At 38.1% G+C, this 16,647-nt stretch overlaps 1 protein-coding gene across 2 annotated transcripts in view; it reads left to right on the top strand.

Annotated features, from left to right (window-relative positions):
* Window positions 1-16,647, top strand: part of abca1a (ATP-binding cassette, sub-family A (ABC1), member 1A) — a 30,020-nt gene that overhangs the window by 7,250 nt on the left and 6,123 nt on the right. Inside the window, exons 6-36 of one of the 2 annotated variants that reach the window (XM_065295176.2) lie at window positions 100-221; window positions 2,388-2,579; window positions 3,295-3,384; window positions 6,509-6,752; window positions 6,831-6,970; window positions 7,052-7,168; window positions 7,603-7,797; window positions 8,180-8,385; window positions 9,270-9,446; window positions 9,539-9,761; window positions 10,048-10,269; window positions 10,975-11,179; window positions 11,268-11,381; window positions 11,464-11,635; window positions 11,717-11,848; window positions 11,927-12,066; window positions 12,146-12,283; window positions 12,366-12,598; window positions 12,735-12,807; window positions 12,882-13,084; window positions 13,173-13,221; window positions 13,319-13,423; window positions 13,570-13,718; window positions 13,809-13,933; window positions 14,024-14,122; window positions 14,327-14,516; window positions 14,625-14,719; window positions 14,812-14,844; window positions 14,952-15,057; window positions 15,171-15,245; window positions 16,472-16,641. In XM_065295176.2, coding sequence (XP_065151248.2) covers window positions 100-221; window positions 2,388-2,579; window positions 3,295-3,384; window positions 6,509-6,752; window positions 6,831-6,970; window positions 7,052-7,168; window positions 7,603-7,797; window positions 8,180-8,385; window positions 9,270-9,446; window positions 9,539-9,761; window positions 10,048-10,269; window positions 10,975-11,179; window positions 11,268-11,381; window positions 11,464-11,635; window positions 11,717-11,848; window positions 11,927-12,066; window positions 12,146-12,283; window positions 12,366-12,598; window positions 12,735-12,807; window positions 12,882-13,084; window positions 13,173-13,221; window positions 13,319-13,423; window positions 13,570-13,718; window positions 13,809-13,933; window positions 14,024-14,122; window positions 14,327-14,516; window positions 14,625-14,719; window positions 14,812-14,844; window positions 14,952-15,057; window positions 15,171-15,245; window positions 16,472-16,641 — 4,534 coding nt within the window. Of the gene's footprint in view, window positions 1-99; window positions 222-2,387; window positions 2,580-3,294; window positions 3,385-6,508; window positions 6,753-6,830; window positions 6,971-7,051; window positions 7,169-7,602; window positions 7,798-8,179; window positions 8,386-9,269; window positions 9,447-9,538; window positions 9,762-10,047; window positions 10,270-10,974; window positions 11,180-11,267; window positions 11,382-11,463; window positions 11,636-11,716; window positions 11,849-11,926; window positions 12,067-12,145; window positions 12,284-12,365; window positions 12,599-12,734; window positions 12,808-12,881; window positions 13,085-13,172; window positions 13,222-13,318; window positions 13,433-13,569; window positions 13,719-13,808; window positions 13,934-14,023; window positions 14,123-14,326; window positions 14,517-14,624; window positions 14,720-14,811; window positions 14,845-14,951; window positions 15,058-15,170; window positions 15,246-16,471; window positions 16,642-16,647 lie in introns of both variants that reach the window. The other variant, XM_065295175.2, reaches the window with a different exon arrangement.

The raw sequence follows: 16,647 nt of genomic DNA, 5'->3' as shown, positions 1-16,647 counted from the left end.
AATTATTAGTAATATATATCCTTCTGGTACTGTATAATTTATAGAAACAGCATTTCATTACTATATATTTCGTTTTAATAGATCTTATTTTCCCTTCAGGTTTCAAGCTCAAGGACTTCTTGCGTGATAATGAAACGTTGTCTGAGTTTCTGGAGAGGAACGCCTCTCTGCCCGAGCATGCTGTGAGAGAGATAGTGGAGGCCAACGTCAACTTGGAGAAGGTAAAGCTCATCCTTGAACGACCAATTGGATCGGAGCCCAACAAACACATTCACGTTTTTTTATTACGATCCTGCAGATGTTTTCTGTAGGAACCTTCATACTTAGCATTGCCTGTCCGCCCAGCATAGGCATTAAATATCAGCATGTCATCTAGCTGTTTATTATAGGAGTCTTATGTAATAGGTGACTGGGTTTCAGCACCTACATGCCTGCTCTCGTATGCGGATGTCCTTGGTGTGCTCATATACAACACGATCACGGGCAGATTCTGGATAATGGTTCGGCATGCACGTGCTGTTAGTCGGTGGATAGGGGTGGTGGATGATGAGGCAAAGGGGAGATTGGAGGAGGGTAGAGTCACATGACTGTTGTCCTACAGAGCTACAGCCGGAGGGCTATTCCTGGAAACAGAGAAGAGCTTACTGAATCTCAGCCGCTTCGACAAGATAGTGGCCACTTTGTAAACAGTCTGCGTTTGGTTTCTAGCGCTCTCGTTCTACTGCTGTCATACTAAAATAGATTAACTGAAATAGATTCTCGTCATGACTTCTAGGTCAATGTAATTTGACATGTTTAAGCCATTTTAGCCATGCGTTTATCAACACTTTGATTTCACTGCAGTAAGAATGTGTTTGTTAGCAATGGTACATCTTTTGTTTAAATTCTATTAGGCTTCTTCTTCTGAATTGTTGCTTACAAAATGTTTTTATTTAAATTCCACTTGGTTTGATATTTGTTAATGCAATTTTAAATGTGACTTAAAGGGGACATTTCACAAGACCTTATTAAGATGTCAAATAAATCTTTGGTGTCCCCACAGTACGTATGTGAAGTTTAAGCTCAAAATATCATATAGATGATTTATTATAACATGTTAAAATTGCCTTTGGCAATGTGCTGTTTTGGGTGTGTCCTTTAACATGCAAATGACCTGATATCTGCACTAAATGGCAGTGCTGTGGTTGGATAGTGCAGATTAATGGGCGGTATTATCCCCTTCTGACATCACAAGGGGAGACAAATTTCAATGACCTATTTTTTCACATGCTTGCAGAGAATGGTTTACCAAAACTAAGTTATTGGGTTGATCATTTTCACATTTTCTAGGTTGATGGAAGCACTGGGGACTCAATTTAAGCATTTAAACAGAAAAAGTCAGATTTTTATGATATGTCCCCTTTAAATTAAATGATTATTCTGATTATCGATTAATCGGTTGATTAAAATTATTTTAATAATCGATTAATCTGATAAAAAGCTGAACATCTATTCAATTAGATTTTTTTTACTTATTATAGCTGAATAAAAACCTAAATTTTTGGGGTAGATGCATACTCTACAAAGTCCAAAAGGCACACATTGATTTATTAATATAATCGATAACACTTTACAATAAGGTTTTATTAAGAAACATTAGTAAATGCATTAACTTATTTGAACAGAAATTGAACAATATAGTTTTTCAACTTACATTTAACTCTAGTTAATGTTAGTTAATGTCAATACAGTTATTCATGTTAGTTCATAGTGCAGTTACAATGCTTGATTTTATAAATGTATTAGGAAATGCCAAAATTAACATGAACAAAGACTGATAAATGCTGTTGAAGTTTATTGTTAGTTCATGTTAGCTAATGCATTAACTAATTGTTAACAAATACAACCTTATTGTAAAGTGTTACCATATAATCTTTATTTTTTTTACATTTTACATTTTACGCCTTAAATAATAACGTTTCACCAGTTTTTAAATAGTAAAACGTCTTTAAATGTACAATATATATTCAGTTGTGAATCTTTAGGGATGTGCTGGTGAGGACATTTTCCCACTGATTACCAAACTTATTTAAATTTTTAACTTTACTCCATGAATATTAATATTATTTGTTATATTAATATTATTTGTTATATGTTAAAAGGAATAAGCCAGATGATAAGACAGTGATATACCTGTGTAGTAACAAAAATAAAACATTCGTTGATATCAATTTTAATAATCGATTATAATCTATTTCATAGATTAGTTGTTGCAGCCCTGCAAGTGTCCAAATACTTCTAGATAACTGTATATATATATAAAAATGACCAAATCTGTTTTAAATGAAATTATACTTAACATAACATACCATACATTCATGGATTAACAGTGTTTTTCTGATCTGCAGGTGCTCATTGGCGGATTTGGAGTTCACCTGAGAGATCTGTGCAATTCCACGTCTCTGGAGGATTTCGTGACAATAGCCGATAAAAACGTTTCCCAGCTGACACAAAACATCATCTGCCAATCATCTACTGAATGGCTGAACAACGCAGAAAGCCACTTCCTCTCCAACCTCGATTTCCTGAAGCCAATACGGGTAACTGAACACAATCTTTACGCATATTCTAATATTATAAAGCTGTCTTGTTTAATCGATTACCATTACAAGAAAGAGTACAAGAATAGAAATCATGAATGAACTTTGAATATTGATGATGTTCAGCATTATACTGTATCACTTATATAACCACCCATATATTTCTATTCAAATTCATGGTTGTGTATAAGCTACAATAAACGCTTTGTGCCAAAGGAATTCCCAAAGTCCGGTTCAATAAGCTAATTATATCCAATCTAGGACAAGTATATATTTTTGTATTATGGACCCATTGAACTTTTGTCAGTTCATAAAGCCCAACAGACTAATATTGTGGTTGCACGCACAATGATCGGTTTTACACAATATGTTCTTGTAAGTCAAAATAATTAGTTCAGCATGTTAAACACAAACAGCAGTGGCCGGCAGCCAGAGGTCTTCACATATTGATGTCTTTGTGCAGTGTATATTCGCTTCGCTTCACACTGAATGTTTCCTTTGTCTTACGAGTAAAGAGCTTTCGAGATACTCCATCACAACCATCATTACAAAGTAATTTAGTTACGTGAAGAGGACAATGACCCATTTAAAGTGTTTCTAGTAAATCAACACTGTTTGGCTTGCGTGCCAATTGCCCCAATGATATGAGAGATGTTTTATATGCAAAGTTTTAATTAGCATATAATGTATTATTTACTTATTTTTGGCTTTGCAGAAAGATGTTAAATCTGACCCAAAGATTATCCAAGATGTGTCCACGGCGACCGATAGCCTGTTGGAGAGCCTGGGAGCATTAGCAGTGGAGGTAAGTGCAACTTAAAATATCCAGCACCCCCATTTTGCAGACAGAACAAGACACCAGATTAAATGTCCTTATGCCGGATTAGTCTGTAAAGACTAGTGGATTAGTCTATACAACACTGTAATACAACTTGTTGAGCACTAAACTCAATGCTTTAAGAATCAATGAATTGTACTGTTACTACTAATTTCCCAAAATGTCAAATCATATTTTTGCTTTGCATCGTGACAAATAATAATCTCAGACCTCAATATCAAGATACAAGAAATTTATCTAGGGGGGGGCAAAACAGTTATGTCAACAGATGCCTATTTTGGTTGGCACCCGAACATCTCCGCTGTCAGAAACCCAAGCGTTGACACTTGACATTATAGCTGTCGGTAGGGAGAATCCAGGGTTAGCTCTGTGCTCATGCGTGACTGTTTTTGCCAACACCAGACAAAACTGCTGAGCTCAATATATAAGTAAGGTAACAAGCATTTAGATCTCACAGGGTGCATACTTCCCAATCGGTTGTATCCTCATTCCATGTTCCACGGGAATTTGTCATACAAACCATTTCTTTTAAACCAGACGTCAAACTGAATGTGAAATCTAGCAAACGCCAACACGTCTCACACAAATGTTAGTTCCTCTTTGTTCTCGCATGAGAGCGGCGGACGTGCTCGCTGAACTCGAATAACCCTCGCTGCAGACGACAGCACGGAGGTTACTACAGGTCGTGCCTATTACTTGAGTTACTTGTCCTTGTTTACATGCCTGTCTGGCCTGCAGGGCATCCTTAGACACCTCCTGTGACAGATATAACAATAGGTTATTACTAGCAACTGACAGCAAGCTGACAAAACACACACTTAAACTGAAACATCAACTGAAGTGGCATTCATTTAAAGTAAAACTAGAAGAGATTATTAGGTTTGAAATGTTAAAATAAATCTTTGTATATAACCATGTATGGTAAGAGCATACTATGTAAGTGCTTGGAGTATTGTGGGAAAATATTCATTTGATGTGTCTCGTATGGGTTAATGGAGATTTCGGGAAATGCACATGACGTGAATAAATCCGCGTGAATCATACTGACTCATTCTTTGCCCGCTTATAACCCTTCTCATCTCAAACATTCACACAGCAAATGTTTTTTTAACATGCAATGCCACCCTTTCATCTATAATATCATAGTTTCACGAACTATTATTTCGCTGGATGACATCAGTGCAATTCAATCTTATAAAGTAGGTTATCTTCCAGCGTTCTCCTCCAGCGTGTGCTTTTCTTTTCATGGAGAGAATGACCGATAGTAACCTCTCCTCCAGCAGTCGAGCTCAAGCGTGCCACAGCTCCGCCTCTGTTCGGTTTGTTGCCTAGCGAGTGGCACCGGATACTGGTTTTCCTCGATTTTCTATCATACCCGTCCAATTAGCCCAGAAAACTCGTAATCTCATGGTTATTTTCCCTTATTGTTGTGCAGTGATGCAATTTCTCACAAATGCATACGGATACCTTCAATTGTCTGTTCTGGAGGCGAGTTTGCTGTTATTGCACAAGTAGCGATCAAATACTTCTTGTGTATTTTGTTTTTAGTCGAATAAAGTAATTTTAAGGGAATATATTACCCATGCGTTTCATGTTCATAGGTGATTAAATAATTATATAACCCAGTGAAAATTAAAGGGACACTCCACGTTTTTTGAAAATATGCTCATTTTTAGAGTTAAATAGGGCTGGGTATCTATTCAGATGTTCCAGCTCGATTCGATTCAAAAGCTATCGATTCGATTTCGATTCTCGGTTCAATTTTCGATTCCGGTTCTCGGGTTGGTTTTTATACTGGATTCTCGATTTAACTCAATGAATATAGATTTAATACAAATACTATATTAATAAAAAGAACAGTGAACAGCAGTTTACACGTGGGTAATTAATAAAAAGAAATTAAAAGCCACAACACTATCATCGTCGTCTTCGGCTTCCATACATCTGACTTTTTATGTGAAGGTGGCATCAACGTCAATGAAGCACCTGAAACCGCCATTTTAAGCACTGAATGAATGAATGACAGGCTCCCCTCTCGCTCCTTGGTAACATCGCGCAAGGCAAAAAAGACGTGACATCTAGTGAAGAAGACTAATTAGATTAATGTTGATCTTACGTTCAATGTTTGCGGAAATAAATATTAAAGAAAAAATCGATTCTGCTCTTTGGGAATCGATTTTGAATCGACCACATTTAAAAAACGATTAATCGAAAAATCTATTTTTTTTGCCCAGCCCTAGAGTTAAACATTTGATTTTTACCGTTTTGAAATCCATTCAGCCGATCTCCGAGTCTGGGGGTACCACTTTTAGCATAGCTTAGCATAAATCATTGATTCTGATTAGACCATTAGCATTGCGCTAAAAAGTAACCAAATACTTTGGATATTTTTCCTATTTAAAATTTGACTGAGCTGGAAATGAGCATATTTAAAAAAAAAGAGCAGTGTCCCTTTAAAATAATTTTTTGTCAGTATTTTAGGGACCAGTGTGTAGATCTTTAGCGGCACTTAGCGGCTCAGTCCACAGCTCATCCCTCCCTTTCAGAATGCATATAGAAGCTACGGTAGTCGCCACAGGACAAACACGTCATCGTCTAGGACAAAACATAGTGACAAAACACGCTTTGTAGAGCAGTTTGTCCATTTACGGTTATTGTAGAAATGGCAACTTTCATGTAAGGAGACCCACGGTGGATGTAGATAAAATCGGCTCATTCTAATGCTGCATTCAGACCAGCCACGGTAGAGGCGTCGAGCGTGAATGATGTCAATGTAAAGACGCGTTGATGCGTATCTGGAGGTCTTGCGCGGTAGACAATAATTAAACCCTGTGACACACAACGCTTTCATATTTAAAAGCACATGGACCAACACACATAAATAGACATATCATCGCTCTAAATTGATGCATCCGTAATAATGAATTATTTCTAGCAAAAGGATTCAATAAACATATGCATTAACAGTCATCTACCGTGCAGACATATTTTTAACCTTTTGTAAAATTTGACATGCTTGTCGACCTGGTTTGATCATTTATTGTGTAATTTAAAATTGTAAATCCTAACGCTACTACTCTTCATATCTCAGCTTGCGAGTATGAAGAGCTGGCGAGACATGCGGACAGAGATCCTCTTCTTGACGGGAAACAGCATGCAATCCCCCAACCACATGTACCAGGCCGTGTCCCGCATCGTCTGCGGCCACCCGGAGGGAGGCGGTCTCAAGATCAAGTCCCTTAACTGGTACGAGGATAACAACTACAAAGCACTGTTCGGCACCCACGGCAATGACAGCGAAGAAGAGTCTGCGTCTGTTTACGACAACTCCTCCAGTGAGTATATCCATCCGTCCGTTCATTTATCACCCATGAAGAGCTCAAATGCTAACTAATGATTGTTTATCTCTTTAGCGCCCTATTGTAACAGCTTGATGAAGGGTTTGGAGTCCAGTCCCATTTCTCGTATGATCTGGAGGGCTTTGAAACCACTGCTCATGGGGAAGATCTTGTACACGCCAGATACACCCGCCACCCAAAGGATCATACAGGAGGTCAGGAGATCATACAGAAGGGGAAGATTGTCCACCGTTATCCTAGAAGACCTTTCTAACAAATATCTGTTTATCTCTCAGGTCAACAAAACGTTTCAAGAGTTCGGGGTGCTCAGAGATCTCGGGGGCATGTGGGAGGAGATGAGACCAAAAATCTGGAACTTCATGGAGCACAGCGAGGAAATGGACCTGGTTAGGGTGAGTTACGCACATGTTTGTTTGAAAGCAGATATACTGCCACCGTTAGGACTTCAGTGGTACTGCATGTTAAGCTCACAGCTGAAATCACATGGCACACAACGTGTGGTCCAGGATGGGGAATCTTTAAACCCCTGGAGAAATGTTGGGAGTCTTTTGTGACCTGGTAAAATGTGTTATGTAAGGTGTAAGGTGGCTCACACTGGCAACAAATTTAAGACTCCCTCTTATGACTATACATGACTTTTATAAAACGTCATGGTGATACTGTGGGAAAAAATATGCTGTAATTTTATTTTCAAACAATAATTAAATAACATTATGTGTGAAAACCCATTTATTAAACATTCATTATTAGATTATGAGACTTTAGCCAGGGTCACATAATATTTGTGTATGTATGAAATAATTAAATGTTACTTTGTCCTAAACAGACACTGCTACAGAACAACGCTAGCGCTCGTTTCTTCAACGCCAAGCTGACCGGGACAGAATGGCGCGTGGAGGACGTGTCCAGCTTTCTGTCTAAGGCCTCCGAGGACACGCGTCCCAACGGAACGGCATACACGTGGCGAGAGGTTTTCAACGAGACCGATCAGGCCATACAAACCATCTCTCGATTTATGGAGGTACACAATTCACACACATAAACACAGACAATTTAGTACTTTGAATGATTTGCACATTGCATGATGATTTGTTCAAAGCTTCCTGTCTTCAGTTAAATGGGGACATCTAGTCTCCCTGAATACGACAACCGTATAAAGTGAACGACTTGTGATCGATGCTAATCAATTTAATGTTTCTTCGAAGCGAACTAAATCAAATTTGAGTCAGTGCATCTTTTTATACTTCTGGGTCACTGTGTCACGGCATCAGAGAGTTTTCTAATAAATCAATCATGCTGAATCACCGGAGTGGGTCATGTCACGTCCCAAATTAGCTACATCATGTTACGTGCATCGAGTTTTATGTGCTGCGTTTTTTAATAATCCCTGTCTTTTCCTGAAGTGTGTGAATCTGGATAAATTGGAGCCGGTGGCCAATGAGGAACGCTTAGTAAACAAGTCCATGCGTCTGCTGGATGACCGTAAATTCTGGGCCGGCATCGTGTTTCCTGATATGCAGAAGAACACATCTGAACTGCCACTCAACATCAACTATAAGATACGAATGGACATTGATAACGTGGAACGCACCAACAAGATCAAGGATGGGTAAGAGACATTGTATTTTATTTACACCAAGGGGCTGTTGAATGCTTTATTTTGATTGAGAATTTTGATATTTTTTGATAAATGCGCACCTGACCTGTCAAATGTCCTGAAAATAACCTCCAAAGCAATGTCTGTGGTAACCGTGGGATAAGCAGAATAATTGACTCCGGTCCTTTGAATAAAAAAAAAATAGTTGCTGCAATTTTTTTGCATTAATCCTAATTTGTTTTGCATGAATAAATTATTTTTGCTTTGCAATACTATTTTTGCATTAATTATTTTTTCATTAATCCTATTTTTATCCATTTTTTTGCATTAATTCTAATATTTTTTTAGTACTAAAAAAAGTTTTGTGCATTGCTTCAATTTTTTGCATTAATCCTAATTTGTTTTATTTTGCAATAATACTATTTTTTTCATTAATTTAATTTTTTCATTAATCCTAATATTTTTTTGCATTATTCCAAATTTTTTGCATTAATTCTAATATATATATTTTCTAAATTATTCCAATTTTTTTTGACATTAATCCTATTTTTTTGCATGTACCATAATATTCTTTTGGCATTTATCCAAATTGTTTTGCATTAATCCAATTTTTTCATTAATTCAAATTTTTTGCATTAATTCTAATATATATATATTTTAAATTATTCCAAATTTTTTTGACATTAATCCTATTTTTTTGCATGTACCCTAATATTCTTTTGCCATTTATCCAAATTGTTTTGCATTAATCCTAATATTTTTTGCGTTAATATTAGTATTTTTTTCATTAATCCTAATTCTTTTGCATTAATCCTAAAATTTCATTAAAGCTTTACAAAACTTGAACCAAACCATCCAGCTACGTCGGTGAGAGCTAATGTTTGTTTTTGCTATAGATACTGGGACCCTGGTCCTCGAGCAGACCCATTTGAAGATCTGCGTTACATCTGGGGCGGATTCTCTTACCTGCAGGATGTTATTGAGCATGGAATCATAAGAGCGCTGACAGGCAGCAAAGAGAAAACTGGAGTTTATATTCAACAGATGCCTTATCCCTGCTATGTGGATGACATGTAAGAAATGCCATTTTGAAGTACATGCGTGTTCTTGTATTTTCATTCGTTATGTCTTCTGTTTTGTCTAATCCCTTCTGTCTTTGCTGTAGGTTTCTGCAGGTCATGAGTCGCTCCATGCCTCTTTTCATGACTCTAGCCTGGATGTACTCGGTGGCGATCATCATCAAAGGTATTGTGTATGAGAAGGAGGCGCGTCTGAAGGAGACCATGAGGATTATGGGTCTGGATAATGGAATATTATGGCTGAGCTGGTTCATCAGTAGCTTGATACCATTGCTCATCAGCGCCGCCCTACTGGTGCTCATTCTGAAGGTACGCAACTAATATTCAATTTCAAATTTGAATGGTTAAAAAGACATTCTAGTATTTATCTAGCTACCCATATTCATTTTATAGCTTTATACTCTTATTGTATGCTAAAGATTACCTCACGTGTGTTTGTTTTTATTCCTTTTAAGCAATTTAACCATAACCAAAGAAATATCTTTGCATTTCTATCAAAAGAGTCCCATGAGCTACAGAAGAGCAATACAATTGTCCTATGTTCATTACTTATTAAAATGCATTGCTAACGTGTATATTTCTCTTTTTTGCTCAGATGGGGAATCTACTGCCTTACAGTGACCCCGGGGTTGTGTACTTGTTCCTGACTTCCTTCGCTGTTGTGACCATCATGCAGTGTTTCCTAATCAGCACACTTTTCTCACGTGCTAACCTCGCCGCTGCCTGCGGGGGCATCATATACTTCACCCTCTACCTGCCCTATGTTCTCTGTGTGGCCTGGCAGGATTACGTGGGCTTTGGGGCCAAAGTGATTGTGGTGAGTGTCTACTCTTGTGAATGTAGTGAAATACGAATAGTAATATATGCTACGATACTGTAATAGCTGCCGTTTTTACTGTACTTTACAGTATCAGCCGCTGTTTTTACTGTACTTTGCTGTAACAGCCGCCTTACTTACTGTACTTTACAGTAACAGCCCCCGTTTTTTTAATGAACTATACTGTAACAGCCGCCGTTTTTACTGTACTTTACTGTAACAGCCGTAGTTTTTGCTGTACTTTACAGTAACAGCCGCCGTTTTTACTGTGTGTTATAGTAACAGATGCCGTTTCGACTGTACTTTACAGTAACAGATGCCATTTTACTGTACTTTACAGCAACAGCCACCGTATTTACTGTACTTTACAGTAACAACCCTCGATTTTTAATGTACTATACTGTAACAGCCGCCATTTTTACTGTACTTTACAGTAACAGACGCCGTTTTGACTGTACTTTACAATAACATCAGTCATTTTACTGTACTTTACTGTAACAGCCATCATTTTTACTGTACTTTACTGTAACAGCTGCTATTTTTTACTCTATTTTACTGTAACAGCTGCCATTTTACTGTACTTTACCGTAACAGCTGCTGTTTTTACTGTATTATCTGACGTTTTTACTGTATTTTACTTTAACAAAAACTTTAATTCCATACTAAAATTCAACTTTCATTATGAAAATTTCCTCTGTTTCACAGAGTCTGCTGTCCCCTGTGGCTTTTGGCTACGGGTGCGAGTACTTCGCTCTGTTTGAGGAACAGGGTGTGGGGATACAGTGGAGTAACCTGCTCTCCAGCCCTCTGGAGGAAGACAATTACAGTCTCACCACATCCATCTCTCTCATGCTATTTGATGCAGTGCTGTACGGCATTATGACCTGGTACATCGAAGCTGTGTTCCCGGGTGAGCATTCAGACAGTTTCAGTGTAACTCACAAGACATCGGAAAGCTTTGATAGGGTTTGCATGGTTTGAACTTGTCTCTCTTGCAGGCCAGTATGGCATCCCACGTCCATGGTACTTCCCATTCACCAAGTCCTACTGGTGTGGAGAGAAATGTGGCGGAATGACATCAGTGTCTACCAACAAGAAAGAAAATGCTGAAGGTATAGAAACTAAAATAAAAACGTAATGCATATATATTTTTTTATTAAAAATTTAGTTTGACGTGTTTGATGCATCTTCTAGCCATTTGCATGGAAGAAGAGCCAGCCCACTTGTCCCCTGGTGTTTACATCGAGAACCTGGTGAAGGTCTACAATAATGGGAAACTGGCGGTGGATGATTTGAGTCTAGGCTTTTATGAAGGCCAGATCACCTCCTTCCTGGGTCACAACGGTGCTGGAAAAACCACAACCATGTAGGCAACCAAACAAGAGATCTATCTGTTCATCTGATATTAATGATGTGATGTCTGATCGGTTTAATGTTTGTGCCATAGGTCTATTCTCACCGGCCTGTTCCCACCCACCTCGGGCACAGCTTACATCATGGGCAAAGACATTCGCACGGATCTGAGTACTATACGTCAAAACCTGGGAGTGTGTCCACAGCATAACGTCTTATTTAGCATGTAAGTTGCCTCAAGAAATCAGGAGATTTTACAAACATTGTAGATCTAGAATTACAAACAATTATCCATACATTTTAGGCTCACCGTTGAGGAACACATCTGGTTCTACGCACGTCTGAAGGGTTTGTCCGAGGAGAAGGTGAAATCCGAGATGAAGCAGATCGTGACGGACCTCGGCCTGCCCCATAAACGCAAATCTCGCACCAGTCAGCTCTCAGGTGCAGTAAAACAATAAATCATAACGTAAAGTTTAAAAATAAAAGTCTGGTATTTTAACCCTCTTATAATGTGCTGTAGGAGGTATGCAGAGGAAGCTATCTGTCGCTCTGGCATTTGTCGGAGGATCAAAGGTCGTGATTCTGGACGAACCTACTGCCGGAGTCGATCCATATTCCCGTCGAGGCATCTGGGACTTACTGCTGAAATATCGTCAAGGTAGACATAGTCTATATAACAAACTATTCTCGGGTCAATTCTCCTGAAATGTTCCTTCAAGCCGCATATTTGTTCGATTCAGGTCGCACGATCATCCTCTCTACCCACCACATGGACGAAGCCGATATCCTGGGTGATCGCATTGCCATTATCTCCCATGGGAAGCTCTGCTGTGTGGGTTCCTCGCTGTTCCTCAAAACCCAGCTGGGAACGGGATACTACCTTACGCTAGTCAAAAAAGACTTTGATCTGTCCGCAAGCTCATGCCGCACCTCCAGCAGCGTTGCCTCATATTCCAAGGGAAGCCTTAAGAAGGTACAAAAAATCTTGTAGATGCATTTAGGTAAAGAGGGTTGGTGACATCTCATGGGAAGGGTATCGTAAAGTTCCAATTGAAACATTGTTTTATTTAATCATGCTTTCCTTTCTTGGACTTTTTTTATCTCTGTAGGAGGACAGCGTGTCTGAGAGCAGTTCTGATGCTGGACTGGGCAGTGACCATGAAAGTGAAACCACCACAATAGGTACCAACAACCTCCTAAGTCCCCTTGCTCTATACTCCCTAAATAGTGTCCTAACTGAAACCTTCATGTTTTAGATATCTCCCTCATCTCCAACGTGATTTTCAAGCACGTTCCTACAGCCAGACTGGTTGAAGACCTGGGTCATGAGATCACATACGTTCTGCCCTATGAGTACGCCAAAGTCGGAGGGTTTGTGGAGCTTTTCCACGAGATTGACGATCGCCTGACCGACCTCGGCATTTCTAGCTATGGCATATCTGATACGACTCTGGAGGAGGTGATGGTTTATCTGTGCAAACGTTTCAAGATCCTTTATTTGTTTTTTTATGGAATTGAATATAAATGGTTTGTGATTTTTTGAGCAGATCTTCCTCAAAGTCGCCGAGGACAATGGGGTGGATGCCGAAATGTCAGGTAAACCCCTGCGTGATATAATATTACTGTTTTTAATAACTTCTCATAGCATCTGTGGGAACTAATTATGATTCCTCTCTATGTTGTTGTTGTACAGATGGGATTCTGCCCGCTCGCAGGAACCGCAGGCATGCTTTCGGTGACCATCAGAGCTGTTTGAAGCCGTTTACTGAAGATGACTTTGATTTCAATGATTCAGAAGGTGATCCAGGTACTTTTTCTACTCATTTTCATCCATCTCACATCTTGGTTAATTTTAAGTATATTTCAACCCATTCTAAAGTGGTTTTATGCATGATATATTTAAAATTGGCATAAAATCTCACCGGGGTTAATGTGCACCTGCAGAATCACGGGAGACGGACTGGTTGGGCGGTGCTGATGGTAAGGGATCGTACCAGGTGAAGGGCTGGAGTCTGAAGAGACAGCAGTTTGTGGCTTTACTCTGGAAGCGATTCCTCTACGCCCGACGTTCCCGGAAAGGTTTCTTCGCTCAGGTACGGCCTTCTATCCATCTTCACGTAACATCAGATCTCTTAAACAACCAATCACAAGTCTATAACACTTCCTGATTGTGTCGGTTCCAGATCGTTCTGCCTGCTGTCTTCGTGTGCATCGCCCTGGTCTTCAGTCTCATCGTACCTCCCTTTGGAAAGTATCCGAGCCTCGCTCTTAAACCCAGCATGTATGAGGAGCAGTTCACCTTTATCAGGTGCTAACCACCAGCCATACACCTCAATCTGTGGTTTATTGACTCTCTATTTATAAATCTTTGAGTCTAATAAGTGTTTGCCCACCACAGCAATGATGCACCTGAAGACGGACACACAAACAGGTTACTTGAAGCTCTTACGGACAATCCGGTTTACACTGAAAAATGCTCAGGGAAACAGAAAGCGATGTGAGTATCATGCTCCTCAAAGATGTTTACATCTGTATTTAAACTCATGAGATGCTTTTATGCAATCAGGATAAACATTTTATCAATATATACATTGATGCTTGATGCTGCTTGCGAAATTCTATAGCAGACATAGATTAAAAATGTAAAAAGCAAATTTAAAAACAAACAAAACTAAATACAATTTTTGTTTCTTTGAAATAGTGGCACATCATGTCCGATCGAAGATGGAAAATGGGTGACTCCAGAGGTTCCAGAAAGCGTTCGGGATGTGTTCCTGAAGGGAAACTGGAGCATGGAAAACCCATCGCCTCTGTGTGAATGCAGCTGTGAGGGACGGAAAAAGATGCTTCCAGAATGTCCACCGGCAGCAGGTGGTCTACCTCCGCCACAGGTACACATGTGACCGAATACTACTTCAATGTAGCGTTATTACTCTGTTTTTAGCTCATGCTTCCAAACAAAAGATGTATGAATGTTTCTTTGTTATTATTTTTCTCAGATTAAAGTCACCACTACTGAAACCTTACAGAATCTGACAGGCAGAAATATCTCAGATTATTTGGTGAAAACATACGCTCAGATTATCGGCAAAAGGTGGGATACGCGAATCCACAGATACAGGTTTATTACTTCTTTCAATTGAATGGCAGTGCTATAATTGTTGCTCTATCTCTCTGTCTCTTTAGCTTGAAAAACAAACTCTGGGTCAACGAATTCAGGTACATTTATTCTTTTGGATGTTAAAGATTAAAATGAAAATGCATTCATTTATACTTTATAGTCAAAAATGCAGGGCTCCATTGATTTCTGATTGGCTTTTTTACAGGTACGGCGGATTCTCGTTGGGTGCTAGAAGTTCACAGGCCCTACCTCCTCCCGATGAGATCAATGATGCCATCTCTCAGATTCGCAACCGCTTCAGTCTAAAAGCTGTAAGTCACTTTATGTTTGATCTGAAGATAGGAAATATTACCCCACCGGAGATTCATATTGCTGCCCAATGTTTAGGATTTTGGCCAATGTTAACCCCAGTTCTTACCCACAGGGAACTGCAGCCGATCGCTTTCTGGCAGGCCTGTCGTCATTTATCCGAGGTCTCGACACCAAGAACAATGTAAAGGTGTGTATGCTTGGATGTTTATCGCATAAACAGTTTCTCTTTGTGAGAAATAAAGAGCTTATAAGCATTCAGGTGCTTTATTGCATGAAGTAATCCGTCAACAGAATTCCTGGCAGGGTGGTTTTTGTACAGATTTGGTTATTTTTTTTCGGATAGGGCGAATGTACGTAAACATACAAATGCAATTGTATGAATTCATAGAAATTAGCCACCTGGTAAATTAGCTACAAACTTCCATGAGATGTGTGATTATTTTCCTATTTTAATAATTATTACTATATTTCTTTCAATTATTACATTTATTTAGTTATATTTATTTAAATGATTTACAATATTTTTATATTTATGATTTGTAAAAAAAAAAAGTAAAAAAAAAATAATTTTTATAATTTAAATAAAAAAATGAATAATTATTAGAAAAAACAATAATGATGCCCCACCATCAAACTCCACTCATTACTGGGGCGATTGTACTTAAACATACAAATAAAAATTTGTCGGTAAATTAGCTACGAATTTCCATTAAGATGTGTCATTATTTTCCTATTTTAATAATTATTACTATATTTATAAAAATATTAAATTTATTGAATTGTATTTATTAAAATGATTTACACTCTTTTTATATTGATATTTTTGTAATTTTTTTGTTAAAAATTAAAAATTTTATACTTTTAATTTAAAAATTTATGATTATTAGAAAAGACAATAATGATGCCCCACCATCTAACTCCACTCATTAACCCAGTGTTACTGGGGCGATTGTACTTAAACATACAATGTGATTGTAAAAATTCATAGTAATTATCCACCTGGTAAATTAGCTATGAATTTCCATGAGATTATGCCATTATTTTACTATTTGAATAATTGTTACTATATTTATTAAAATTATTAAATGTATTTAATTATATCTATAAAAAAAAATTACAATCCTTTTATATTGATGACTTGTAAAAGAAAATAATTTTTTATAAATTCATTTTAAAAAGTTATGATTATTAGAAAAAACAATTATGCTCCACCATGGTGATTTTACTTAAACATACAAATGCAATTGTAAAAATTCGTAGTAATTAGCCACCTGGTAAATTAGCTATCAATTTCCATGAGATGTGTCATTATTTTCCTATTTTAAAAATTATTACTATATTTATTGAAATTATTAAAATTTTTAAATTGTATTTATTATAATTATTTACATTACTGTCTGTCTTCTTTCACAGATCTGGTTTAATAACAAGGGCTGGCACAGTATCGGAGCGTTCCTCAATGTCATGAACAATGCCGTCCTGCGTGCTAATATGCCTGCCGGCCCCGAGAGTTCAAAGTTCAGCATCAATGTGTTCAACCACCCGCTCAATCTGACCAAAGAGCAGCTATCGCAGGTGGCCCTGTAAGT

The sequence above is a fragment of the Paramisgurnus dabryanus genome, chromosome 4 (assembly GCF_030506205.2).
Source record: "Paramisgurnus dabryanus chromosome 4, PD_genome_1.1, whole genome shotgun sequence".
Taxonomy (NCBI): Eukaryota; Metazoa; Chordata; class Actinopteri; order Cypriniformes; family Cobitidae; genus Paramisgurnus; species Paramisgurnus dabryanus.
The sequence above is the reverse complement of the archived record's forward strand: the minus strand, read 5'-3'. Positions and strand labels throughout refer to the sequence as shown.